Consider the following 25881-nt stretch of genomic DNA (forward strand, 5'->3'; position numbering starts at 1 on the left):
TGAAAAGTTGGTAGTGATAGTTGCACGGCAAATGTGAATGCAACACCACTGAAGTCTACATTTAAAAATGGTTAAATTGGTAAATCTTATGTATATTATGTAATGTTTTGTGTGCACACACATACAAAAAACTTAAAAATTTATGTTACTTTTGTTTACCTTTCCTATTTCTTCTAGCCTGAGATCTTCTTTGATGTTGTCAGCCTCTCAACATGGCAGGAAGTGTTAAGTGATTCTCAACATGAACACCTCCAGCAGTTTCTGCCTCAGTTTCCTGAAGACAGTGCTGAGCAGCAGAACGAACTCATCTTAGCCCTGTTCAGTGGGGAGAACTTCCGCTTTGGAAATCCTCTGCACATTGCCCAGAAGCTTTTCCGAGGTTTGTAGCTCAGTATTCTTTCTTTGAGGGGAGTGGTAGATGGGCACACATTCACTTATGTGGGTATTCCTTTCTTCCTTTTCTTCTCTTTATCTTCATGTACAGATACTGAGCTGGCAGAGAGCGGTTTTGTGTAACACTTTGCTGTCTAGGCTGTGTTTCAAAAAATAAAATTTATTGACTTATGTAGAAAATACATAATATGATCTCAGCTGTGTAACCAGCATCTACATAAAGAAAAAAAACATTTCCAGCATACTAGAGGTGCCTTCATGCCTGGTCTTTAAAAATTTTTTTAAAGAGCTTGCCATTTGCTTTATTGCACGTATCAAGGTTTGTATGTGTGTGTGTTTAGGTACACACATACTTTTTGCTGCAGAAGATGTGACAGTTCACTGCCAAGCACTTAAGCATGTCCATGTCTCTTAACAGACACTCTCCTATATCATGACAGCCCTGTTACCACACACAAGGAATTTTACATTGAGCAGATGATAATATAGGCTATTTCATGTTCAAATTTTCTTCTTCTTTTTTTTTGGGGGGGGACAGTCTCGCTCTGTCACCTGGCGCAATCTCAGCTCACTGCAAGCTCCACCTCCCGGGTTCACACCATTCTCCTGCCTCAGCCTTCTGAGTAGCTGGGACTACAGGGGCCCGCCACCAGGCCTGGCTAATTTTTTGTGTTTTTAGTAGAGACGGGGTTTCACTGTGTTAGCCACGATGGTCTCGATCTCCTGACCTCATGATCCGCCGGCCTTGGCCTCCCAAAGTGCTGGGATTACAGGCATGAGCCACTGTGCCCGGCCTTCACGTTCTAATTTTCTTAATTGTTCCTGCAGTGTCCTTTAGAGTGGCTGTGTAAATCCAGGATCTGTTCAGGGTTCATGCATTGTGCTTGGGCCTTATGTCTCTAGCTTTTTGAATCTAGGGCCCTTTGCCCCTTTTGTTTTTGTCTTTCAGTACGCTGACGTTTTTGAAGAGCCAGGACACTTAAATTATAAAATGTCTTGTTTCCTGGGAGTTTGTCATTTTGTTTTCTCTTGATTAGATTGGGTTAAAGGCTTTTGGCAAGAATACGATATAGGAAATGTGGTCTTTCCCATTGTATCACCTCAGGAGGCACGTGGTGTCAGTTTTTCCATTTTGGTAAAGCCACATGTGATCACTTGGTTAAGTGGTGTCTGCCATACCTCTTGCTTGTAAGCAAGCAAGATAAAGGTACTTTTTTTCCTTTATCATAAAGAAGCACTGTGGGATGATACTTTAGGATCATGGGTCATGTGATAGTCTCATTTTCCAAAAGCCTTTGTTTTGCCCAGTGGTTTTTGCTTCCATGGGTGATTCGCAACCGCATCAGTTATTATATTGGGAGTTGCAGAATGGTTTGGACCACTCTTTAAGTTACAGTTGCTTTCTGTACCATGGAGAGGAGCCAAGGAAGCCTCTTCCCCTTCCTTTCCAGGGTGACTTTGTTCTGACACAAGGCCCTGAATGAGCAGCACATCTTGAATTCTGTTAAACTCGACAACTTGACAGCTGCTAATGACCAGAGAGAGCAGGCTTATCATCTGAAATCTCATTATTTTAAGGCTTTAAAATGAACATTCCCACCTTTGGTGGGTTACTAGTGTGAAAAGGAATGCCCCTCTATGGTTGTCAGAGATCTGTTTCACTACAGCTGAGGGCGTGCTGTCTCCTCTGGTAGAGCAGAAGTCAGGGAGACCCACTTGGTTTTAGAGGGGCTCTGTAAGTGACCTTCCATAACGGTAGCACTGTCTCTTGTGCTGGCATGTTTCCCCCAGAACAGTATGGTAGTCTGGTAAGGATACAAGTGAGGAATGTCAAGGCAGGACTTCCTGCACATTCCACTCTGACCCATGCCACGTATCAGTTCTAGTGTTGCTGAAGACAGTTGCATTACTGTGGCTATGATGGTCATCAGCCTTAAAGGAGCTGTCATTGCTTCTCAGCACACTTACTTTTGGTTCTGTTTCCTGATTCTCTTAGATGTTCACTTTTCCCTTAAGTTTTGTGGTACAGAGTTTACCATGTTAAGCGCTCATTCAATATATTTGTTGACTGATGATGTATATTTGTTGACTGATGTATATATATACCTTTATTTTTTTAAGATGGACACTTTAACCCCGAGGTGGTCAAGTACCGGCAGCTATGCTTCAAGTCACAGTACAAGCGCTACCTCAACTCCCAGCAGCAGTATTTCCATCGGCTGCTGAAGCAAATTCTTGCTTCCCGGAGTGTAAGTAGTGCTGGGAACTGGATATAGAATGTGGCTGGTCACAGGTATCGTGACTTCAAGAAGCATTTCAGGTGCAAAACGCAAAAGTTGCCACTAAGAAAAAAATGCTACCGATTAATCTGTAACACAGTTAAGCTATGCCATCCTTTCTTATGATAAACTTCAAATGTGTCCTGATTTCAGAGATGTTAAAACATAAAAAAAAGTGCTTCTTAAAATTGACGAAATTACAGTAGCTTCAGTGTTTACCAAGATAAACAGATGGATTTTGGATCCATCATGGATTATTAAGGGAAACCAGGATTCCTTGGAATGGATATGAAGGTGTGCACGGGCCTCTGAATTCTGTAATGGATGGTAGCATAATAGGCCCAATGGCCGCTGGAAATTCTTAGAGGCAAAGTTGTTTGGGTTTTAAGTCATCCTTTAAGCTTTGGTATAGAAATACTTGGGTGTCTAGTATAAAAAAGTATTCATTCCTAGTAGAGCACTTCACTCAGATTTGGGATTTTTCTTCATGTAATCAATACAGGTTCTTTTTATTTGAATGTGTTGATATGTATGTGTATCTTTCTTTGGGATCTGGAGGGAGGGAGTTGGGCTTCACACTGAAGAGAAGAAAACGTAGACTTGTAGAGTGTTCATTGTTCCAGAACAGGTCTTGGATGATGACGTGTACCCCCACCTGATCTCTTCCTAGGATCTGCTGGAGATGGCCCGGCGGAGCGGCCCCGCCCTTCCCTTCCGGCAGAAACGGCCTTCACCATCCCGCACACCTGAGGAGCGGGAGTGGCGGACCCAGCAGCGCTACTTGAAGGTCTTGAGGGAAGTGAAAGAGGAGTGTGGTGACACAGCCCTGTCATCTGATGAAGAGGGTGAGTGTCCTCGGGCACTTGGGGTAGCTGGGGTATTGGATTGATACCGGCCGCTTGTCCGGTTGGAGCCAGTGGTAGCCATTTATCTCCCCAGCAGAGAAACCCTCTTGAGTTGTCTTGGTCTGGGGTGGATAGCGGGGCTCGGAAGGCCTTGGTCTTTGGGTTGCTAAGGCATTGCCATCAGATGGGGAGTGACTACATGGCCTTTTTCACCCTCATGGCCTTGTGGCATTTGAGCTTAGATGAGAGCCCGCCAGGCGACTGCCTGCCTGATAGGGTTCTCCGCAGTGGGCCTGACTGGTCCCATTTGCCACTTGAGAGAACTGTTTTCCCCTTACAGGAGAGTAGTAGTGGCTGTCGGCCTGCTGCAATGCGACCCCAGCACTCTGTTGAAGTCTCTCTTCCTGGAAGAGCCGTTAGATGACCTAAGTGTGCTCCAGCTTCTCTGGGGAAGGGTCAGAAAGGAGTGTGGAACCCTGGCCTCCATGTTGTTGGCTTAGCCTTGTTGAACCCAAATGGCCACTTACCCAATCTCCCCTATTGGAGTCCACAGCCACGTTGGATTTACAAGAACAATTTTCTTTTGAAGATCTCAGCTCATGGCTTCCGAGCTCTCCAGCACGTTCTCCTAGTCCTGCGGTGCCCCTGAGGGTGGTGCCCACACTTTCAACCACGGATATGAAAACTGCAGGTGAGAACCGAGTTGCCGCCGTCACCATTCTGGGACATTGCGGTGGAGACCTGAAAACTCCTTTAGAGGGAGGTGGGTGGGGGCAGATTCCTAACTACCAGGAAAACAAAGCTCCCTAGAACTAGGCGATTTGTTTGGTAAAGTTTTTGTACCATTTTATTTTATTTTTTACATCTGGACATAGGCCTGCCTTTTTTCCTTTGTTTTAAAATTTTTTCTCAGAAGCTGATATTTTGGGCTACAGAAAGCAAAATCTTGAAACAGCAGTACGAAGGGACAGTTGAGTAAGAGGACAAAGGAATAACCAGAGCCGAGCCATTCTCCAGAGTGGCTGTGAGTTTGGAGAAGAGTTTTTATTTGGAATAGGAAGCAAAGAAGAATGTTAAGAACCTTAAGTGTGTTTTAGGACCAGCAGAGTCACTGAAGTCATTTATTACCAATGTATGGAGAAGTGGAAGTGCTGATCCTGTGACTTTAAAGATTTTTGGTACTGGTAGTTCACAGGTGTCAGAAGGGAAACTCAGAAATATCTTTCTTTGGACAAGTGACCAGAAAGATGTAAATTGGAGAATCATGGTAGTGAATGTGGTTTGGTTTGTTTTCTCAGATAAAATAGAGCTGGGAGACAGTGACCTGAAGATTATGTTAAAGAAGCACCATGAGAAGCGGAAACATCAGCCAGTAAGATGGGCAGGGCTTGCGGCCGTGTGGTTTTCAGCCTGATGTTTCAGGATTGGCTGTCCTGAGGAAGACACGGGGCATCACTGCCTTGTTTGTATGTCCTCCCTACCATGTGGGCACAGGACCAGCCGGTGAGGCTGGCTGGCATCAACGATGTGAGGCGTGGGGGCTTTGACTTCACAGGGCCTGCTGAATGTGTTGTCTGTGTTAATTGTTACAGTGACACTGTCGAGTATAGGAATGGTCGTCTCCACCTCAACAGTGCTCGAGAGGTTAGGGAGCTTGTCATTGGTCCTATAGCCAGTAAGCCGCAGAGCCAGGAGTCGGGCCCTGGGTTTGTCCCACTTTTTACTGTTTCCATTATTCCATGCTACCAAGTTAAGGTAGCTAGCACCTCAGAGAGTTTACTGGAGAAAAGATGATGCCTTTTTGAGAAGAAAAGACAGTCCTTCTAAGGCTAGGAGGTGAGAGGGGAAGAACCCCACATGGGAAGTCAGTACTCTCTCTTTTCTAGTTACTGTGATACTTCTCTAAACCCTATTTCCACATTTTGTAAAACATATTAATACTTAACAAGACTGTTTGCAAAGCACATGAGACAAGGAATGCAGAAGAGCTTTATAACTGAATGCTGTACGGTAGGAAGGTTGGAACTGGGTTCTATGCACCAGTATCAAGTTTGTTTTTTTTAATTAAATGGGGATATGATAGGGAAAAATTGAATAGTTTTATCTCTCTGTATTTTTTATTCAATGTGATTTCCCCAAGTGTACCTAACATCTAATTGTTACATAAATTTGCAAAATCACCTTAGTTTTTGCTCCTTTTTGGGCCTCCATGACCAAATTTTGGGTATCACATCTAGGATCACCCGGACCTTTTGACAGGGGACCTGACCCTCAATGACATCATGACTCGAGTAAACGCTGGCAGGAAGGGCTCTCTCGCAGGTAAATGACTGGGCGCCCTCTAGGAGCCTTCATCTGACTATGATGTTAAGTTGCATGAGCCCATAGCATGTGGCACAAATAAATGAAACCATGGCCTCCTTCATGCTGATAACCTTTATTATTACCTCTTATGGGCTTACAGGTGGGAAATGAATGTAAAATCAGCACAACAGAGCATCAGCTTTTTTGTTGTTTGTGTTTTGTTTTTTTAGACAGAGTCTTGCTCTGTTGCCTGGGCTGGAGTGCAGTGGCGCGATCTCGGCTCACTGCAAGCTCCGCCTTCCGGGTGCACACCCTTCTCCTGCCTCAGCCTCCCAAGTAGCTGGGACTACAGGCGACCGCCACTATGCCTGGCTAATTTTTTGTATTTTTAGTAGAGATGGGGTTTCACTATGTTAGCCAGGATGGTCTCAATCTCCTGACCTCGTGATCCACCCACCTCGGCCTCCCAAAGTGCTGGGATTACAGGCGTGAGCCACTGTGCCAGGCCTATCAGCTCTTTATAATAAATATTAAAATTAAGCCGTATACTTGAGAGGCTGAGGTGGGAGGATCGCTTGAGCCAGGGAGGTTGAGGCTGTAGTGAGCTATGATTGCACCACTGCACACCAGCTTGGGCAACAGAGTGAGATCCTGTCTCAAAAAAAAAAAACTGTAAATCACTCACTGCATTTGGTTTCATTGAGTGTTTTATTACTGAGACTTCTATCTTTGGTGGGCCTTGGGAAAAGAATATGCAGATAAGACCCCTCACTTCCCTGTGTAGGAGATACATTTCTGTGACTGGTGTTACTTTTCCTTCCCAGCCTTATATGACTTGGCTGTCCTTAAAAAAAAGGTTAAGGAAAAAGAGGAAAAGAAGAAGAAGAAAATAAAAACAATCAAATCAGAGGTAGAGGACCTGGCTGAGCCTCTAAGCAGTACTGAAGGGGTTGCATCTCTCTCACAGGCCCCCTCTCCGCTGGCAATTCCTGCTATCAAGGAAGAGTAAGTGAGCAACTGAGATTCTGTAATTCTCAGGGTGAATGGGTGGGCCATAGGCTGTGCCCTGGCCCCCAGGGCTTGTGGTAGCTGTAAGTGTGTTGGACTTGTAGACCTGGAGTCCCAGGGATACTGCTGGGAAAATGCGTTGTTTGCTCCTTTCTTAAACTCTTTTGTGACTGCTAGGAGGCTTGGGGGCCTGAATCAATCTAGGGATGTGTTCTTGGTCTTTTTGATTCTTTTATTTTTCTTCCCTCATTAGGCCCCTTGAAGACCTCAAGCCTTGCCTTGGAATCAATGAAATATCTTCCAGCTTTTTCTCTCTTCTATTAGAGATCTTGCTACTGGAGAGTCAGGCTAGCCTTCCTATGGTAAGCATTTTGGAAAAGTTGGAGGTACATTAGAGTATTCAAAGAGTTCAAATCCTGAATGGTCTATAGCTTGAGAAGTGGAAGTCTGGGTTCCTCTCAAAGCTCTGTAGTTAACTTGCTTTGTGATTTGGACAAACTCCGGATGCATATGCCCCAGCTTGTGGTGGCACTTGTGTGGAATTGCTGGTATAGAAGAGAAGTCTAACTGGGTTCTGCCTTTGCTTTCCCTCAGCTAGAGGAGCGAGTTTTGGATTGGCAGTCATCACCAGCCAGCTCCCTCAACAGCTGGTTCTCTGCGGCCCCCAACTGGGCTGAGTTGGTACTACCAGCCCTGCAGTATCTTGCTGGAGAAAGTCGAGGTAAGGTGCTTTTTTTTGTAGGGTCAGTATTCTTTCCCCCTTTCGTCGAATTAATTATCAGAATAAACTGCAGCTTTACTCCTGTAATCCATTATTCCTTTGCATAATGCTATGCCTTGAAGGTTCCTGCTTTTGTAATACACTGTGGAACACTCAAAAGCTGTTTCAGAGTTCAGGGATGCACCTGTATGGCTTATTTATGTGGTCCATTTCTTGCAGCTGTTCCTTCCAGTTTCTCTCCATTTGTTGAATTCAAAGAGAAAACCCAACAGTGGAAGTTGCTTGGTGAGTAATCCGTGTTACCTACCCCTACAGGTTTTCATTCTCCCGTTTCTTCCCCTAAGTTTCTTTGCCTTCCCATCAATATGGTCCTGCAGATTGGTTTAAAAAAGCAATATCAGATCTTACTTTGCTCTGGGAAGGAGTCCTTCAAGACCCTTTTGTACTCTCAAGATGGGTTAACTGACTCCTCTGGTTGGACCAGTGCTGAGATGGAAGGAAAACCCTTTCTGTATGATGTAGTCTGGTGATGGCTAAATTTAAATCTGCAAGGGTATTTTGCAAGAGCGTCAACATTTATATTAATCATACCAATGACTTTGGATTAATTTGTAATATAAATATTTTTCTTTCCTAAAAGTGGGCTTTGCTATTGAGGAGAATGTGCAGCAGCCCCGAATAAATTGTTTCTAAAGAACAGAGTCCTTATTTTTAAGTTTATAAAGCCCACTTAGTGTGTAAGTTGTCATAATATGCATCTGAAGTCACTTGGAGGCTGTTGCCTGGTGATGGTGAAAAGAGAGAAATCCGTGTTGGTTTCCTGTTGAAATTCACGGGCACTTCTCTGTGCTGAGTGGTCTGTGGAGAAGTGTATGGAGAGCAGGTTAGGAAAACAGTAGACTCATCCATTCGTTATTTATTACATTTATTCAGCTTCTAGGTGTCAGGCACTGTTGTTAGGTGCTGGGGGGATACAATGGCTTCTGAGACAGTGCGCTCCTCTCATAGGGCCTAAGGTCTGTTTGGGGAACAAATACTTATTTAGATTTAATGACAAACTGATCCTTTCTGTAAAGGAAAAGTATAATAGGAATTGATGTAGTTTGCAGAGTTGGGAGGACCTTGCTGAGGAAGCAGCGTCTGAGCAGAGGTATGTGATGAATAGGACCGAGCCAGGCAGGCAGAGGGGAGGCAGCAGCATTTGAGGTGGAGGAGTTAGAACCTTTCCATGGGGAAAATGTGATCTAAAATAGTCACGCAACCCACAGGCTATGAGAGCTGATGGTAATTTAGACACGGGAGAGGATGGATACGTTGGAGAACGATTTAGGTGGGCTTGGTTGTGGCTTGGCTGTGGGGAGTGAAGGAGAATGGTGTGAGGCACGGCTCCTGCTAGATTTGCAGCTGGTGGAGGAAGGTGTTTTTTGTGCAGGTAGCAGCTGTGGAGGTCTGGACTTGGAGGGTGGAGATCCCGAGTTTAGTTTTTTAAATTTATTTATTTATTCATTTATTTTTTGAGACCGAGTCTTGCTCTGTGCCTCAGGCTGGAGTGCAGTGGCATGATCTTGGCTCACTGCAACCTCTGCCTCCCGGGCTCAAGCGATTCTCTTGCCTCCTCCTCCTCCTCCTCCTGAGTAGCTGGGACCACAGGCGTGCGTTACCATGCCTGGCTGTTTTTTATATTTTTAGTAGAGACGAGGTTTCCCTATGTTGCCCAGGCTGATCTTGAACTCCTGAGCCCAGGTGATCCACCGACCTCAGCCTCCCAAAGTGCTGGGATTACAGGTGTGAGCCACTGCACTCAGCCTGACTTTAGTTTTAGAGCTGCGTTTGAGGTATTCCAGTGGAGTTGTTGAGTAGACAGTAGGATGTGTGGGTTTAGAATTCAGACCAGAGAGTTTAAGAGGGAGAGTGTTAGCATGTGTCTGGTGCAGGGCACCGATGATGCTGTTACCTGGGGAGGAAGCACAGAGTGAGGAGAGACGGCCGAGGAGGGCTCTTGACGGCAGAGGGTCTGAGTGAGAGCATGAGAGTGCGGGCATGGGGTGCGACTGTAGAGGTGGGGAAAGCCTGGAACAGGGTTTTCCGGAGTCTTGGAAGCCAGGAGATAGGAGCGCCTGAGAAGTGGGGAGTGGTCATTTTCCTCCATAGTTCCTAAAAGATTCAGTAAGATAAAGACTAAAGATTTGTGAACATGGAGGAAGTTGTGAATTTTTCAGTGAGCATGAGTCCCTAGTGGAACAGTGGAGGTGAAACCACCGTGAGCTGAAAGTGATGATGGTAGCTGACTGCAAGCACCTCCCCCGTCAGTCAGGCTGCAGTAGCCATGGAGGGAACACGTATACCTGGGCCTGGCAGACTGTTTCATGCAGGGCCAGATGATAAGCATTTGAAGCTTGTCGGCCAGGTGCTTTAGTTGAAGCTACTCTGCCATTGTTGAGAGCTTTCTGCAAATAGTGATATTGTGTATTGACTATGAAAACAAAGATAAACAGCCCCTTTGAGAAGGGCAGCTGCATTCATCACATAAGCAAACCTGGCTGATGATGATCCTGTGGCTTCTAACCTGGGCAGGAGACACAGGTGCCATCAGGGTCTCAGACAGCCTGAACAGAGTGACCTCAGAGGAGGGCACAGGACACAGGGCTTCTCTCTTTCTAGGCGGGTCATGGGAGGTCAAGCTTTTTCCTGCCCCAGGATCTTAACTGCTATGCTAGTGAATAGAATTTCTCTGTGCCCCAATAGCCAGAAACCGTTCTTACCTACAAAAATAGAATAATTACCTTGGTATAAGCTAGCATTACATCTTTTGTGATGCCTACCACCTTTTGAATTGATTTTGAAATGTGTGCTCTTTCCTCACTTGACCGTAAACTCCTGTGAGGGTGGAGACTGAATTCACTGAGTAACCTTAGCTTCACATGCAATGCGTGGCACAGTGGGTACTCAGCAGATGCCTACAGAGTGAATGATTTGATTAGATGGCATCCAAGAGCGGTGGTCCAGGCTGATTTCCATCAGCTGGAAGGCAGTGGCTGTATGAAGGATCGTTGTTACAGCTCCTGATAGAATCTCTCTGTGGTGTAGATAAAGCTAGTAAAGAGAAAGCAGGATTCTCAGTAATACCTTAGACCTTATTTTTTATCTCTTTATTCCTCTAATAGGCCAATCCCAAGATAATGAAAAGGAATTAGCTGCCCTCTTCCAGCTATGGCTAGAGACCAAAGATCAGGCCTTCTGTAAGGTATGGTTTTTTAAGAAGTACCAGATCCTTCTCACTAGGTTTCCAGAGCTCTTAAGTTTGCCCAAATTCTTTAGTCCATTTACCTGTCAACGTTTTCTTTTTCTCCAGCAAGAAAATGAAGACAGCTCAGATGCCACGACACCTGTCCCTCGGGTGTGAGTACAATACTCTAGTGGTGGGTGGTGTCCCGGGAAACTGTAGTTCAGATACTGCCTTGGTTTTGTTGATACTTCTTGGTATGCTAGAGCTGTAATGGGCTTCAGAGCTCTGAGGAGTCCCCTGGTTCTTCTGACTTGGCATACTGGGCAGGCCGCACCCCCTGAGTGAGCAGGACTCCTTGTGGAATGGGGTCTGATGGAGAGAGGGGCTGGCAGGAGAGCCTCTAAGGGGCATATAATCTCCTTTGTAGGTGGACATACTTTTTTAATGTGTACTCCTCCCTGGGCTCCTACTTGAGAATTATTCATCTAGGCCACCTTAGTCCAATAAATGGAAACATGAAGTTAAGTGACTTGCTGAAGGTTAGCAGTAGGACTAACCTTCTAAAACTTAGATCTCCTGACTCTTAGTCCTAGGCTCTTTATATCACATTGCCCCATGTTTCTCTTTCTGTCCTGGCATGGTTCCGTAGTTTTCTGACATCAGACAGAGGCCCAGTCTTAAGTGCGGCAGAACTTTTTCTTCATGTAATAGAGGTGTAGATCTCAAGCCCCTGGGTACTTTCCCTGGAGGTAGAAAAATAACCCTTATCTAATGCACCTGAAGCCGTTTGTTCCTCTAAGGCCGAATTGTTTGTTGCCATTAGAATGGACCTACTTAGCAGCAATATTGAAAACAATAGGTAAAGATGTCAGCCTCTTGCCCATCTATCCACCCAGTACCTTTCTGGATTTCTAAGAATCAAGTGATTTTGTAAATACCAACAGGAGTTCCTTCGTAGGAGCTGGAAAGTGGGCTCTTCTCCTTTGTAAGAGTTGAGTGCTTCTTGAGGGACATCGTTCCATGTCACAGTGGGAATGGTTCTGAAGCAGAGGCAGTGGGTCTGACACACATGCCAGCTCTCAGGGTTGATACAGAATTTTTTATATTCCAGAAGAACTGACTATGTGGTGCGGCCCAGCACGGGGGAGGAGAAGCGGGTTTTTCAGGAGCAGGTAAGAAGTACCTAAAAGCCAGTGGGAGTCTCTGCCTCTGTGAGCCGTGCAGAGAGAAGCTCTCAGCCTGACTCTCCTGCATCTGCCTTCTTGCAAGAAACTCATACCCTTCCCCTTAGACCTTCTGTTGGCTGGGATTACTTGTTGGGGGTGGAAACAGTGTGGGGAAGGGGAGTAAGAAATACTTGCATGATCTTGTCTTCCAGGTAGCAAAGTGCCTTTATATTACCTCCTTGTCCCCTGCTCAGTGACTGGCTCTGAGAGCCATCCTGTTTCCACTGTGGTTGGCTGAGCATTCCTACTAGAATCACTTGTTCCTTCCTGTTTTAATTGTTCCATGTGGATCTGCTTATATTGTAAGAAAGCCCGAGAGAGAACCCCACTAATTCTGACCAGGAGCCTTGTCCCTTGTCTCTTGGTAGGAGCGTTACCGGTATAGCCAACCCCATAAGGCGTTCACCTTTCGCATGCACGGCTTTGAGTCTGTGGTGGGGCCAGTGAAGGGCGTGTTTGACAAGGAGACCTCGCTCAACAAGGCTCGGGAGCACTCCCTGCTGCGCTCCGACCGGCCTGCCTACGTTACCATTCTGTCTCTGGGTAGGTGGCACATGCTGCTTATCAGAAATCCCTTTCTTCACCGTGCAGCTTTTCTCTTATCAACTCTGAACTCTGTCCTCTCTACACCCCTCCAGCCAGGGTAGACTTTGAGAACAAGGCATAGTTTTTTGAAGCGTTGGAGTTTGGGAGCTGAAGGGGACATCTTCAGCTCCCAGTCTTCTCCTCAAGTCTGGGCTTACGTTTACATTCAGTTAGGAGTTGCTCCCAGACCAGCTAATAGGTTAAATATAGGAATTTGCTTCCTCCAGGCTGTGCTTCATTTAACAGTGAGGATTCTTACCTTTTTGAATGCCAGGAATCTCTTTGGCAATCTGGTGGAACTTGTGGACCCCTTCTCAGAATTATGCTTTTAAATGCATAAAATAAAATACGGTTACAAAAGAGACCATTTGTTTTGAAATAGTTATCAAAATGTTAAAACAAGTTTATGGTGCAGAAATATGTGTTGTTACTATGATGTTATATGACAAGATCTAGCATGAGGTCTGACATTTCTTGAAATTTCCAAGTAGTGATGAGTATAAATGATATTCTTAGCTATCTGCAGTAGCTGTAATATATGAAAATGTTTGATTTCCATTACACCATCACAGCACTGCCAGTATATCGTTTGTTCCCTTTGTTCATAATTGAAGGAAGTGTTTAATTTCAGTTAAAAATGTAATTTTGCTTCCCACCTGAGTTCACAGGCCCTCTGAATTCTTAAGGTGTTACCTAAAAGTAACTCTTAAAAGTGTATAGGGGCTGGATGTGGTGGCTCATGTGTGTAATCCCAGCACTTTGGGAGGCCAAGGCATGCGGATCACCTGAGTTCAGGAGTTCAAGACCAGCCTGGTCAATGTGGTGAAACCCTGTCTCTACTGAAAATACAAAAATTAGCTGGACATGGTGGTGCATGGCTGTAATCCCAGCTACTCGAGAGGCTGAGGCAGGAGAATTGCCTGAACCTGGGAGGTGGAGGTTGCAGTGATGTATCATGCCCTTGCACCTCAGCCTGGGCAACAAGAGCGAAACTGTGTCTCAAAAAAAAAAAAAAAAAAGACAAGTGTGTAGGGAGCGCCAGTGGTTGAGCTGCCGGCTGCTGGAGGGCAGAGTGCACCTAATCTGGCGTCAGGGAAGGTAGAGGAGCAGGAGCCCCAGGGAGCGTTGCCCACCACGGCAGGTAGGGGAGGTTGTACCTCTGTAGGAACCCTGCCTGACTTGTGGACTGTGCTTTCTCATGTCATCAGTTCGGGACGCTGCGGCTCGACTGCCTAATGGAGAAGGCACACGGGCAGAAATCTGTGAACTGCTTAAGGACTCCCAGTTTCTTGCACCAGATGTCACCAGCACTCAGGTAGGACGGAGAAGAGATTACTTTTGCTTTGTTCCAGAATGGATTTAAGAAAACTTACTAAGAAATATAAAATATAACAAATTTTTAAAAAACTGAACGAAGTGAAAAACGTGTCTTGAAAAATGCGTAGTGATCAAAACCCTTACTGTTAGTGAAACACAAATTTGGCTCTAGGCTTTCTTTTAGTTTATGGTAAAGGACAGCCTGGTCACTTACTTCACAGTATCCTTACAGTAAAAATAGATCAGTATCTCAGTAGTCTTACAGCATTTATTGTCTCGCCAAACGATTTGGTGAACTATTGGAAATATGCAGCTAGGCTGAGATAGAATCTGTATCAGCTGTGATTTAGATACAATGACATGTTTTTTTTCCCTGGAGTCCAAATAACTTCTGTTATCTGAACTTGACTTGTTTCTTATTTCCCTTTGTCTGATTTGTAGGTAAATACAGTAGTGAGTGGTGCACTGGATCGGCTACATTATGAGAAAGATCCTTGTGTGAAATACGACATTGGACGAAAGCTGTGGATCTACCTGCATCGTGACCGGAGTGAAGAAGAGTTTGGTGCGTGAGGCCTCTGGGCATGGTGTCCAGCCTGACTGGGGATACTTTCTGACTTTCTGCCCCAATTCCATTATTCTTTTCATTGGCGTATAGGTAGGGCAAGATGGTAGAGGCAGGATTCAGTCCACCAGCAAGGTGTTGGTTTTTAACAAAGCCCCTCTTTTTAGTTCGCTAAGGTTAAACTCTGGCTGAAGCTTGCCCCTCTTGTTCACAGAGCGGATTCACCAAGCACAAGCAGCTGCAGCTAAAGCCAGAAAAGCCCTTCAGCAAAAACCCAAGCCCCCATCCAAGGTGGTAAGTGACCTCAGGAGAGTGTCTGCCTTACGGATTCTGGGATGGAGGCAACTAAGAGTAGCTGCTCGGTTTTTACTTAGTGTGGGGCGTCAGGAGCTGTAGGGGCATCCCTGCCTTTAGGGGGATCTTCACGACACCTGCAGGTCAGTTTTCTTTGTCTTCTGTTCTAGAAGTCCAGTAGCAAGGAGAGCTCCATAAAGGTCCTTAGCAGTGGCCCTTCTGAGCAGAGCCAGATGAGCCTCAGTGACTCCAGTATGCCACCCACCCCAGTCACACCTGTAACCCCCACCACACCAGCATTGCCTGCCATTCCCATCTCCCCTCCACCTGTATCGGCGGTGAACAAAAGCGGCCCTACCACAGTCTCAGAACCAGCTAAGTCTAGCTCAGGGTAAGTTCCTCCTTTTCTTCAGCTTTTTCGTTCTAGAGGCCTTTTGTCTGCATGTCCCAAGTTTTTGTTTTTTGTCTTTCCCCGATGTTCTTCATAGTGTTCTTCTGGTGTCTTCACCGACAATGCCACATCTGGGAACAATGCTTTCCCCAGCTTCCAGCCAGACTACACCCAGTTCTCAGGCTGCTGCCCGGGTTGTGAGCCACTCTGGCTCTGCCGGACTGTCCCAGGTGCGAGTGGTGGCCCAGCCTAGCCTTCCTGCTATTCCCCAGCAGTCGGCAGGGCCAGCACAGACACTGCCACAGATGCCAGCAGGACCGCAGATCCGGGTTCCAGCCACTGCCACACAGACCAAAGTAGTGCCTCAGGTAAAGAGGGAAGCTTTGGTCACTGGGAAGCAGGGATGCAGACCCAGAGGTGGGCTGATGAGTCAGATGGGCAGAGTCTGGGTGAGGAGGTGGGGGAGCCATAGATTATTGCTACTGGTGATGACATTCATCAGAATAAGCCACTTAGTGTTCAAAGCTGTGTAAGCATTGTTAGATAGTGTGTGTATGTGTTGAGAATCAGATCTTCAGAGGAGTCTGGTGATTTCCCCAGAACCCTAACATCAGGATCTTGGTAGAGGTGGATTGTAAATTCGGACCTCGTGAGTCTACATCTCAGGCTCCTTCTGCTGTGCCTCTAGTCTTAGCTATGCCATGAACTAGTTGTGTGAGTTTAGAGAAGATTTATATCCTCTTTGTCTCAGTTTCCTTTGCTCTAAAAGGGGTAAAGTAGTATTTGTCCTCTGTGTAGGAATAAAATGAGATGTTAAATGTAAAATTCTGAAAATTAAGATGTACACAAATAAGACATTTACAGTGTCCATTTTAGAGAGTGATGTGCCTTAAGCACTGTGGGGTTAGAAGCTCTTTGAGAGGAGTGCTTCCTGGATGCGGTGAGGGAGACTCTTGCTTAGAGTGCTGGTCTGCATCTTAGAGTCTAATTAAGCTCTCGGCTTCATGCCCTGAACTAGACAGTAATGGCCACTGTGCCAGTCAAAGCGCAGACTACGGCAGCCACTGTGCAGCGGCCTGGACCTGGACAGACAGGGCTCACGGTGACAAGTCTCCCTGCCACAGCCAGCCCTGTGAGTAAGCCAGCCACGAGTTCTCCTGGGACCTCTGCTCCCAGTGCATCTACGGCTGCTGTCATTCAAAACGTCACGGGACAGAACATCATCAAGCAGGTAGGTGGGGCTCTTTCAGGGGGATCTCAATCCTTCATCCTGGAGCAGGGACCACTGGAGCTGGAGGTTCTTGGCCAGACTGCATGCACATGGGAAGAAGATTTGTCAGCTTTGACTCTCAGCTTATAGATACTTAGGTGTGAGTTCCCACCAAAGGCAGTGCAGCCTTTATAGATGCTGAAGAGGTTTCTTCTGTTTCATTCCATTTAATTCAGCATTTAATAGTGGAGTTTCTGGATTTAGAGTCGACTGTCCATGAATTCATTTAGTTAAATTCCCATGGCCATATTTTATTGGCTTCTCAGTTTACCACTTGTAAAAGTAGAATTTGCTTCTGCTTTCTTGGTTGTGAATATAAAAGAATAATCATCGAACTTCAAAGAATCGTTAAGCAGTATAGCAACTAATACTGATAGGAGTGCCCCCTGTGTGCCTGCACTGCGTTAGGCATTTTTTGCTTGTTAAATAGTCTAATCTTCTTAGCTCTATGGGGTAGGCACTCTTATTATTTACAGATGAGGAAATGGAACCACATAATGATAAAGTAATTTTTTTTTTGTTCAACAAACATTAAGTCAGACACTGTCCTAAGTATTGGGGATTTAATAGTACATTAAACAGACTGAGTCCCTGCCCTCGCGGAACTCATGTTCTGATAGAGCTAAGAGACAAGTACCTCAGTGTGAGATAGTAATAAATGCTATGCAGGTCGGTAGACAGGTTCAGGTGGAGAGCAGTAGCGTGTTATTTTAGCTGGAGTGATTGGAGAAGGCCTCTCTGGGAAGATGACATTTGAAAGAGGTGAAACAAAGAGCGTGCCATGAAGCGATGATTGGGAGATAAAACATTCTAGGCCCAGGAATGGCGAGTGCAGATGTTTTGTGTCAGGAATATGAGGAACAAGAGGAAAATCATTGTGGCTGGAGCATAGGGAGCAAGTGTGAGGGTGTTAGAAGATAAGGATGGGAGAGGTTGCCAGCGGTTAGTTTATGTGGGACTTTAAAGTTAATTTGAATGTGAGGGGAAACCACTGGAAGATGGTGAGCAAGGGTGACTTGATCTGGTTTGCATTTAATGAAACATCCAGCTGCTGGGTAGAAGGAACAGTGGGGGACAAGAATGGAAATGGGGAACCCCTGTAGGAGGCAGTAGCAGTCGTCCAGGTGAGAAGCAAGGCTGCTGTAGATAGGAGTGACTGTTCATCAGAGGTGGAGGGGAGTAGTGGGGTCTGGATGTGGTTGAAGGGAGAGCCAGTGCAGTTTGCTGGTGGCTTGAGTAGGGGTCTGAGAGGAGGAAGGTGAGAATTACCCCATCCATGGCTTTGGCTTGGGTGCTTGGATCGATGGTGGCATCATTTATTGAAGCAGGAGAAAATTGAGTTGTGGAGACGGCAAGAGAGAGAAAAGTGTAGTTGGGAAGGTGTGAGATGTAGTGGCAGCGTGAGATGAGACTCGGTGGATCAGGATAATGCATGGGCTTCACTGGTCCAGTGGATTGGTGGCTTTGGGGAATGGGTTCAAAAGAGAAGGTAAGGTGAGGAAGGGGAGACAGTATGATCGGCCTCTGTACCTGTGGGTTCCACATCCTCAGATTCAGCTAACCATGGATTATTTGGAAAAAACTCCAATAAAAAATAACAATACAGTAAAAAATAATACAGATTAAAAAACCAATACAGTATACAACCTATTTACACAGGATTTACAATGTATTAGATATTATAGGTAATCTAGAGATGATTTTACCTACACGGGAGGATGTTTGTTGGTTTTATGGAGATAGTGCATTTTGTGTAAGGGACTTGAGCTTCCGTGGATGTTAGTATCTGCCTGGGGGCATCCTGGAACCAGTCTGTCGCACATACCGAGGGGTGACTATAGGTAGTTTTTAGAGGAGTTTTGCTTCTGAAGAGAGCAGAGAACTGGAGTTGAGTGTGGAGTGGAGTAGGTGGAGGGAGGTGTAGAGTTAGCCAGGATTGGTTGTTTTTTAGGATGGGAGGTATTACAGCATGTTTGCATTCTGATGGCCATGGTCCAGTAGAAGGGAGAAGATCGATCACGCCACAGAGAGAGGAAGTCCCTGAGTAAGGCTAAAAGGCTTGCATCTGTTACACATGAGGGACTTGGCCTTAGGAGGTGGGAAGCCAGGCTCTGGTACACCTGTAGTCCCAGCCACTCAGGAGACTGAGGCAGGAGGAACATTTAAGCCCAGGAGTTCGAGGCTGCAGTAAGCTCTGATTGTACCACTGCATTCCAGCCTAGTGACATAGCAAGACCCCGTCTCAAAAAGTCCTTTTCTAGGTTATAGATGTGTACAGAGATATTGATCAGTAAAATAATAGATCTTGGATTTACCTTTATATATTCTAATTCCTCCCTCCCCCACCACAGTGGGGAGGGATAGCTAAAACAAAGTATTAATTTTTGAAGCTGGGTGAAAGGTTATAAGGGTTTGTTATACTGTTCTCTACTTCTGTGAATGTTTGCAAAATAAAAAGTTTAAAAAAATATAAAACATCTACCCATGAAACGGAAGTTTGTCTAGTTGTGTTTTGTAACCAGTTTACTAGTGTGAATCCCTTGTAAGTGCTGCTTCTCCCCTTCCAGGTGGCAATCACTGGGCAGCTTGGTGTGAAGCCCCAAACAGGCAACAGCATTCCACTCACAGCCACTAACTTCCGCATCCAGGGTAAGGATGTACTGCGTCTGCCGCCCTCTTCCATCACCACAGATGCCAAGGGCCAGACGGTTCTGCGAATCACTCCGGACATGATGGCCACGCTGGCCAAGTCCCAGGTTACCACAGTCAAATTGACCCAGGACCTCTTCGGGACAGGAGGCAACACTACAGGCAAAGGCATCTCTGCCACCTTACACGTCACTTCCAATCCAGTCCATGCCGCTGATAGCCCTGCCAAGGCCAGTTCAGCCAGTGCCCCTTCGTCCACTCCAACAGGTACCACTGTGGTCAAAGTGACTCCTGACCTCAAGCCAACAGAAGCCTCAAGTTCAGCTTTTCGTTTGATGCCAGCTCTTGGCGTGAGTGTGGCTGACCAGAAGGGAAAAAGCACAGTGGCCTCTTCAGAAGCAAAACCAGCTGCCACGATCCGCATCGTGCAGGGACTGGGAGTGATGCCTCCCAAAGCAGGCCAGACCATCACCGTTGCAACCCACGCCAAGCAGGGGGCCTCGGTGGCCGGTGGGTCTGGAACTGTCCATACTTCAGCGGTGTCCTTGCCCAGTATGAATGCTGCCGTGTCCAAGACTGTGGCTGTGGCTTCTGGGACTGCAAGCACCCCCATCAGCATTGGCACAGGAGCCCCCACCGTGCGCCAGGTCCCCGTCAGCACCGCGGTTGTGTCCACGCCCCAGGCTGTGAGTAACTAGGGTGAAGCTTAGGCCTTCTTTTTAGAAAACTACTTAAGGTTCAACTGCCCATTGTGCGAGAGACTCCCTAAAAACTAGGAAACTTCTTTTTAGGAGTGGAAGTTAGAGGCCCTAAATATCACCTCATTTACCCCAGAGAGATTTGTTTACTGATAGACTTTTGTTTTCCTTTGAAACACAATTTATCAAAGTGTGGTACCTGCATACATTCTTTTCAAATAGTAAAGAACAGTGCAGATGAAATAAAACCTGACCATGTTCCAGTTCTCCCTTCATGAAGATTAATTGCTGTTGGTAGTTCGGCATTTATCCTTCTAGTGCTTTTCCTGAGCATTTTCATACATGTACACGTAGTTTAAAAAACACCCATGAGAGACTTTATATATTCTGTGATTGGCTTTATTTATTTATTTATTTATTTATTTATTTATTTTTGAGATGGAGTTTCACTGTTATTGCCCAGCCTGGAGTGCATTGGTGCGATCTCAGCTCATTGCAGCCTCTGCCTCCCGGGTTCAAGCGATTGTCCTGCCTCAGCCTCCCGAGTAGCTGGGATTACAGGCATGTGCCACCACACCCGGCTTATTTTGGAATTTTAGTAGAGACAGGGTTTCTCCATGCTGGTTGCGAACATCCCGACCTCAGATGATCCGCCCACCTTGGCCTCCCAAAGTGCTGGGGATTACAGGCGTGAGTCACTGCCCCTGCCTGCCTTCTTTATTTTTTGTAAATGTCTTGATGATCATTCTAGGCCATATACAGATATTGACTGGGGTCTTTTTAATGGTATAGCAACCAGTAGAAGGGGCTCTGCTAAAGGATGCATTTCCACTATTAACCAGGCAGTGGCGAATGTTTCTGGGCTTATGTGTGAACGTTTCTGAAGCAGAGAGTGCTAGCGCCAGCCTTGGGGGTGCACACATGAAGAGTTGAGATACTCCAGCGGCACCGCCTGAAAAGCCACATCCACGTGTGCCCCTATCAGCAAGCCTCCTGTTTCCCCTAGGCCTTACCTTAACCAGTGCTGATACCACGTCTTTTTAACCTCATATACATGTCTTACTGGTGAAAAGGGGGTTCTTTCTTGATTTCATATCCCTGATGTGAGTGAAGTTGAGTATCCATTCATTTGGAGGTTGGCATGCGCTCCCTGGGGAGTAAATCGTTGCCACTTTTCTTTTGTGGTATTTGGCATTTTCATATTGTTTGAGGTGGCTTTTTATAACATCCTGAAGATATGGAATCTGTGGATGTGAATTCTTCATATGCATAGAAAATATTTTTTCCAGCCTGTTATCTTTTAACCTTATAGATGGAGTCTGTAGCTCTACAGAGCTTTGTAATTGTATCTAATTAGATCTGTCAGCATTTCCTTTAATGGCTGGTAGGTTTTGTGTCTGTGTCTTCCTTACCCCAGGGTTATAAAATGTTAACCTTTATTTTCATAAGATACTTTGAGTTTTTTTAAAAAGTAGAATTGTTAATGCATTTGAAATATATTTTTGTGAATAGGATGAAGTTGAAATCTCATTTCCCAGTTTTCAAATTTGCCAAACTAGTCAACTGTTGCTTCCCCCACTAGCTTGAAAGGCTACAGTTATCATAAACCAAATCCTTATATCCACACAGATGTCTGTGGATGCATGTGTGTTTTTAGCCTCTAGGTAAGGAGCATTGTTCAGAAGAGAGGTGTGTATGGACAGTATAAAATACAGTTTCACTTTACTGAGCAAGCTATGTAGGGAAACCTTCATTAATTGGGATAAAAGCCAGAGCAATGAAGAAGGATGTAAACATAAGTCAAATGAACACCCAAAACAGAAAACCCTAACATAGTGTGGTTAAAAAAGAAATAGTTGGTCAGGCACAGTGTCTCACACCTGTCATTCCAGCACTTTGGGAGGCCGAGGCAGGTGGATCACCTGAGGTCAGGAGTTTGAGACCAGCCTGGCCAACATGGTGAAACCCCATCTCTACCAGAAATGCAAAAATTAGCCGGGCGTAGTGATGGGTGCCAGTAATCCCAGCTACTCAGGAGGCTGAGGCAGGAGAATTATTTGAACCTGGGATGTGGAAGTTGCAGTGAGCCAAGATCGCACCATTGTACTCCAGCCTGGGTGGCAGAGCGAGACTCCCTCTCTCTCTCTCTCTCTCTCTCACACACACACACACACACACACACACAAAAGTAGTTACTTAGGTTTCTACATCGTAAAAGTTGAAATAAGGAAGTGGGGAAACTGCACTCACTTGATCTACTGTTGTTTCTGTCGAATCCCTCTAACATAGAAAGGTTGTATCAAGTGTCATCTGTCCTGTTACAATCAACCTGGGTAGGTGCAACTGGAGAGCATTTGGTGGGGCGGGAAGTACTGATGGTGCTTTTTCCCACCATCTAGTCAGCTTTTTAGGTAGTTCCTGAAGGGATCATTCTAGGTGATGTACTGGTCTGAGATGTTTTAAGCAACAAAGGCATTTTGAGGAAGAAAATAAAACCATAAGTAAATGTATCTGGAGGTACCATCTCAAGGAATTCTGTTGCCTGTTGCCCTCTGCATGCTTTTTTAACAGGCTCCAGGCTGTGGGTGAACCCCATGGAGATAGGTGCAGGGACCTGCGGTGCAGTTTTGCAGCTGAGTGCCCGTCTCCTTAGAGTTAGCCTGCCTCTGTGGAATGCTGATGCCCTCTCCCAGCATCCTGTCAGCCAGCCCTCTTGAATTTTTTAAAACTCAGATTTAATTTACATAAGATTTTATTGCATATAAATTTTATTACCAGTCAAGCATTAAAACCAAGGCACTCTGAAAACAGGTGACTCAGTGACCTGTATTAACCATCTAAGTCCCAAAGACTCTAGGCCTTCTCAGTTTCTAAAAAAAAAATTCTTTTTCGGCTTTGTTAGCTTGGGGGTTGGACTTTTCACTTGATTGAGTTTATTATTAGTGTCCCCTAGCTAATCTCTCTTATCTCCGGGAGAAATGGCAAGCACCAGAGAGCATGGCCTCTCCCTAATCTAGCACTCCCTGCTGTTTGTTCGTCACCAGTGGGCCTGCACTCCAGTGAGTAGCTGTGTGCTTTAGGTATTAACTCTTGAGGTCCTCTGTCCTTCCTCGAATTTATTTCACCAAATAGTGATTGTGTGCCCAGCACTGTGCCATGTACTGAGGGATACAGAGATAAGTCTCTGTCCTCCAAGGAACTCAGAATCTTGGACTGTGCTAAAGCGAGGACACACCTGCCTTTGTGATTCAGATACAGGTTTTATCCCGTTGAAAGCAGATAGATAGGGTTGCTGCTGCTTTTGGTAGCATGAAAGAGGATGATAAAAGATCAGATTTCACCTGACTATGGTATAAGTAGTTTCGTTAGGGTTTGCTGGGCCCAAACCTTAGGAGCCTTGAGACCCTGCTGGGTTCTGGGGACTCACAGCATCTGTAGTGCTTGCTCCTCAGTTCCTGATGCCCTGGAGGTGACACTTGCTGGTTTTCCTTACCTCCTGTCTTACAAAACCTGACTGCCTTTTTTTTCTAGGGGAAGTTGCCTACACGGATCACAGTTCCCCTGTCTGTGATCAGCCAGCCAATGAAGGGCAAGAGTGTGGTCACAGCCCCCATCATCAAAGGCAACCTTGGAGCCAAGTAAGTACTCTGTCATTGTGAAGGAACCAGTTTCGGGGTGGAGGTGGCAGGCAGGGCTTACCAGTCCTTGTCACCGAATGGCAAAGTGGCTGGTCTTTCTGGGTCCCTCCTTTGACACCTCTCCTTTATTGTGCTCATCGACGGTATTTATTGAGCACCTAGTATTGTTTTAGGTGCCGTGATTAAAACAGATGAAAATCCTTGCTGTTCTCCAAAAATACATTGTAAAGTAGAGAAGTAATAAAGCAGCATGCGTGGTGATACATACTGGAGAGAAAAGGGTGTGGGGAGTGCTAGGATGGGGCTCAGCTAGATGTGAGGACCACCTGTGGCCCTCGCTTTGACATTTGAGCTCTGAACCGAAGCAGTTCAGGGAATGAGGGCCACCTGTGGCCTTGATTTAAACAGGGATAAAGGGCACATTGAAATCAGTCCGACAGTCTCAGGGCAGCTTATGAGATGTGGCTATTAGGGGGAGGGTTTCTTGCGGACATGCATACCTCTCTGGGGCCCTGTCCACTATTCCTGCTGGTCAGGGCCAGGAGCCAAGGGCCATTTTATCCAGAGCACTAGGGGCTTCTGGGATTACTGTCTTCTCCTGCCATGGGAAGTGGAAAAGCTAGAAGAAAAGTGGTCTCAGCAATTGGGTTCCATTTCAATCTGAAATGTTGGGATTTTCATTGGCACAGACCTCCCTGTTGTCCTTCAATGCATGGCCTAAATCTGGGCCAGAGAATACCAGCCCATATTGTTATACCTCACCCCTGCTTTCCCTCCACAGCCTCAGTGGGTTGGGCCGCAACATCATCCTCACAACTATGCCAGCGGGCACTAAGCTTATTGCTGGCAATAAGCCTGTTAGTTTCCTCACTGCTCAGCAGTTGCAGCAGCTTCAGCAGCAAGGTCAGGCCACACAGGTAAGGCCCAGGGCAAATTCTTCGTCCTATCGGGCTCCTCTCTGACTCCACTGCTGTTCTTAACTGGTGAGCCCACTTGCAGTCCATTGACCTGACCTTCTCTCTTTGCAAACAGGTGCGCATCCAGACTGTCCCTGCATCCCATCTCCAACAGGGAACAGCTTCTGGCTCCTCCAAAGCAGTCTCCACTGTTGTTGTGACTACAGCTCCATCTCCTAAACAGGCACCTGAGCAACAATGATTATGAGAGAGGATGGCTTCCGTGAAACACCATGCCTGGTCTGTCCTGGCTGAGAAGGGAGCAGGGAGGTTGCATCATTCTTTTAAGCTTGCCTGTTCAAGGCAGCCAAGCTGGGGGTGATGGCAACAGTGGCCTGGATTCTGCTGCCATGTGCCATAGTGGAGCACCCTGAGAAAGGTTCACTCCAGGGTTCCAGGGTCTGTTGTCTACCAATCTAGGAGAATATTCTGTTGGAATTGCAGGAGGTACCAGTTATGTCCTACAAGCCAGAGTTCTGAGAGTAAGACCCCCAGGGAAGGCTTACCAGTCGCAGAGTGCACAGACAGTGAAGAAGCTGGTTCTCCATGAGGATTGTATTTTTTGGCTTCTGGTCTTCTCCATGACTAGTGGTCTGGATAGGAGTTTGTGTCCAGAAAATTTTACGTAATTTATTTTTTTAAAGAACCTGTTGTACATCTTTATCAAATACAAACTTGGGCTTTAGCTGCCCTCTCCAGCAAACTGACTTCTTATTTTGACTAGAATAAGAAAATGGCAAGAATCTTAGTAAGGTGGTAGCCAACTTGGTAACTGCATAGTAATCAAGAGACTGTAAGATGGGAAGACACCGTAGGCAGCGGGGTACAGTGGGTCCCCTGAAATGGGATTCTCTTGGCACTGCCTGTTAAAGATAGGGGTGTTGGGATCTTGATTGTGGCCCCCTCAGCTTCACCTGCCCGCTTCATCCTTCTTGGCAAGCCTGTTCACATGGACGTACAGAGCTAGTGGACAGAGAGGAGGGGAATGACAGCAGAGGTGCTGCTTTTGCAGCACAAACTTTGTTGCAGTTCAGATAGTACACATTCTGCTCTGCTCCAGAGCAAGAGTTGCAAACCAGGTTCTTGGGGCCGGCCATTTGTTTTTGTAAATAAAGTTTTATTGGAACACAGCCCAGACCCATTTGTGTTTGTATTATCTGCGGCTGCTTTCAGATTTGAAGGCAAAATTGAGTAGTTGACATAGAGACTGTGTGGCCCTGAAGCCTAAACTATTTCCTATATGGCCTTTTAAGAAATTTTTTTTTTTTTTTTTTGTGGCTAGGCTCGGTGGCTCACACCTGTAATCCCAGCACTTTGGGAGGTAGAGGCGGGCAGATCACAATGTCAGGAGATCGAGACCATCCTGACCAGCATGGTGAAACCCTGTCTCTAGTAGAGAGAAAAAATTAGCCGGTCGTGGTGGTGTGCGCATGCAGTTCTAGCTACTCAGGAGGCTGAGGCAGGGGAATTGCTTGACCCTGGGAGGCGGAGGTTGCAGTGTGCCGAGATCATGCCA

The 25881-nt window shown here is 46.0% G+C and overlaps 1 protein-coding gene across 2 annotated transcripts in view; it reads left to right on the forward strand.

Annotated features, from left to right (window-relative positions):
- The window catches only part of NFRKB (nuclear factor related to kappaB binding protein), a 31295-nt gene extending 5795 nt beyond the window's left edge, over positions 1-25500 (forward strand). The window contains exons 3-26 of one of the 2 annotated variants that reach the window (XM_011968271.1): positions 178-379; positions 2515-2642; positions 3343-3517; positions 4107-4208; positions 4816-4889; positions 5755-5839; positions 6646-6826; positions 7083-7191; positions 7424-7550; positions 7770-7835; positions 10715-10794; positions 10903-10949; positions 11888-11948; positions 12371-12545; positions 13796-13902; positions 14346-14469; positions 14684-14763; positions 14934-15154; positions 15252-15522; positions 16173-16385; positions 18992-19759; positions 23303-23409; positions 24191-24326; positions 24442-25500. In XM_011968271.1, coding sequence (XP_011823661.1) covers positions 178-379; positions 2515-2642; positions 3343-3517; positions 4107-4208; positions 4816-4889; positions 5755-5839; positions 6646-6826; positions 7083-7191; positions 7424-7550; positions 7770-7835; positions 10715-10794; positions 10903-10949; positions 11888-11948; positions 12371-12545; positions 13796-13902; positions 14346-14469; positions 14684-14763; positions 14934-15154; positions 15252-15522; positions 16173-16385; positions 18992-19759; positions 23303-23409; positions 24191-24326; positions 24442-24567 — 3765 coding nt within the window. In that variant the 3' untranslated portion in view covers positions 24568-25500. Of the gene's footprint in view, positions 1-177; positions 380-2514; positions 2643-3342; positions 3518-4070; positions 4209-4815; positions 4890-5754; positions 5840-6645; positions 6827-7082; positions 7192-7423; positions 7551-7769; positions 7836-10714; positions 10795-10902; positions 10950-11887; positions 11949-12370; positions 12546-13795; positions 13903-14345; positions 14470-14683; positions 14764-14933; positions 15155-15251; positions 15523-16172; positions 16386-18991; positions 19760-23302; positions 23410-24190; positions 24327-24441 lie in introns of both variants that reach the window. The other variant, XM_011968270.1, reaches the window with a different exon arrangement.
- Positions 25501-25881: the final 381 nt, after the last annotated feature.

This window comes from Mandrillus leucophaeus, unplaced genomic scaffold (genome assembly GCF_000951045.1).
Source record: "Mandrillus leucophaeus isolate KB7577 unplaced genomic scaffold, Mleu.le_1.0 Scaffold835, whole genome shotgun sequence".
Lineage (NCBI taxonomy): Eukaryota > Metazoa > Chordata > Mammalia > Primates > Cercopithecidae > Mandrillus > Mandrillus leucophaeus.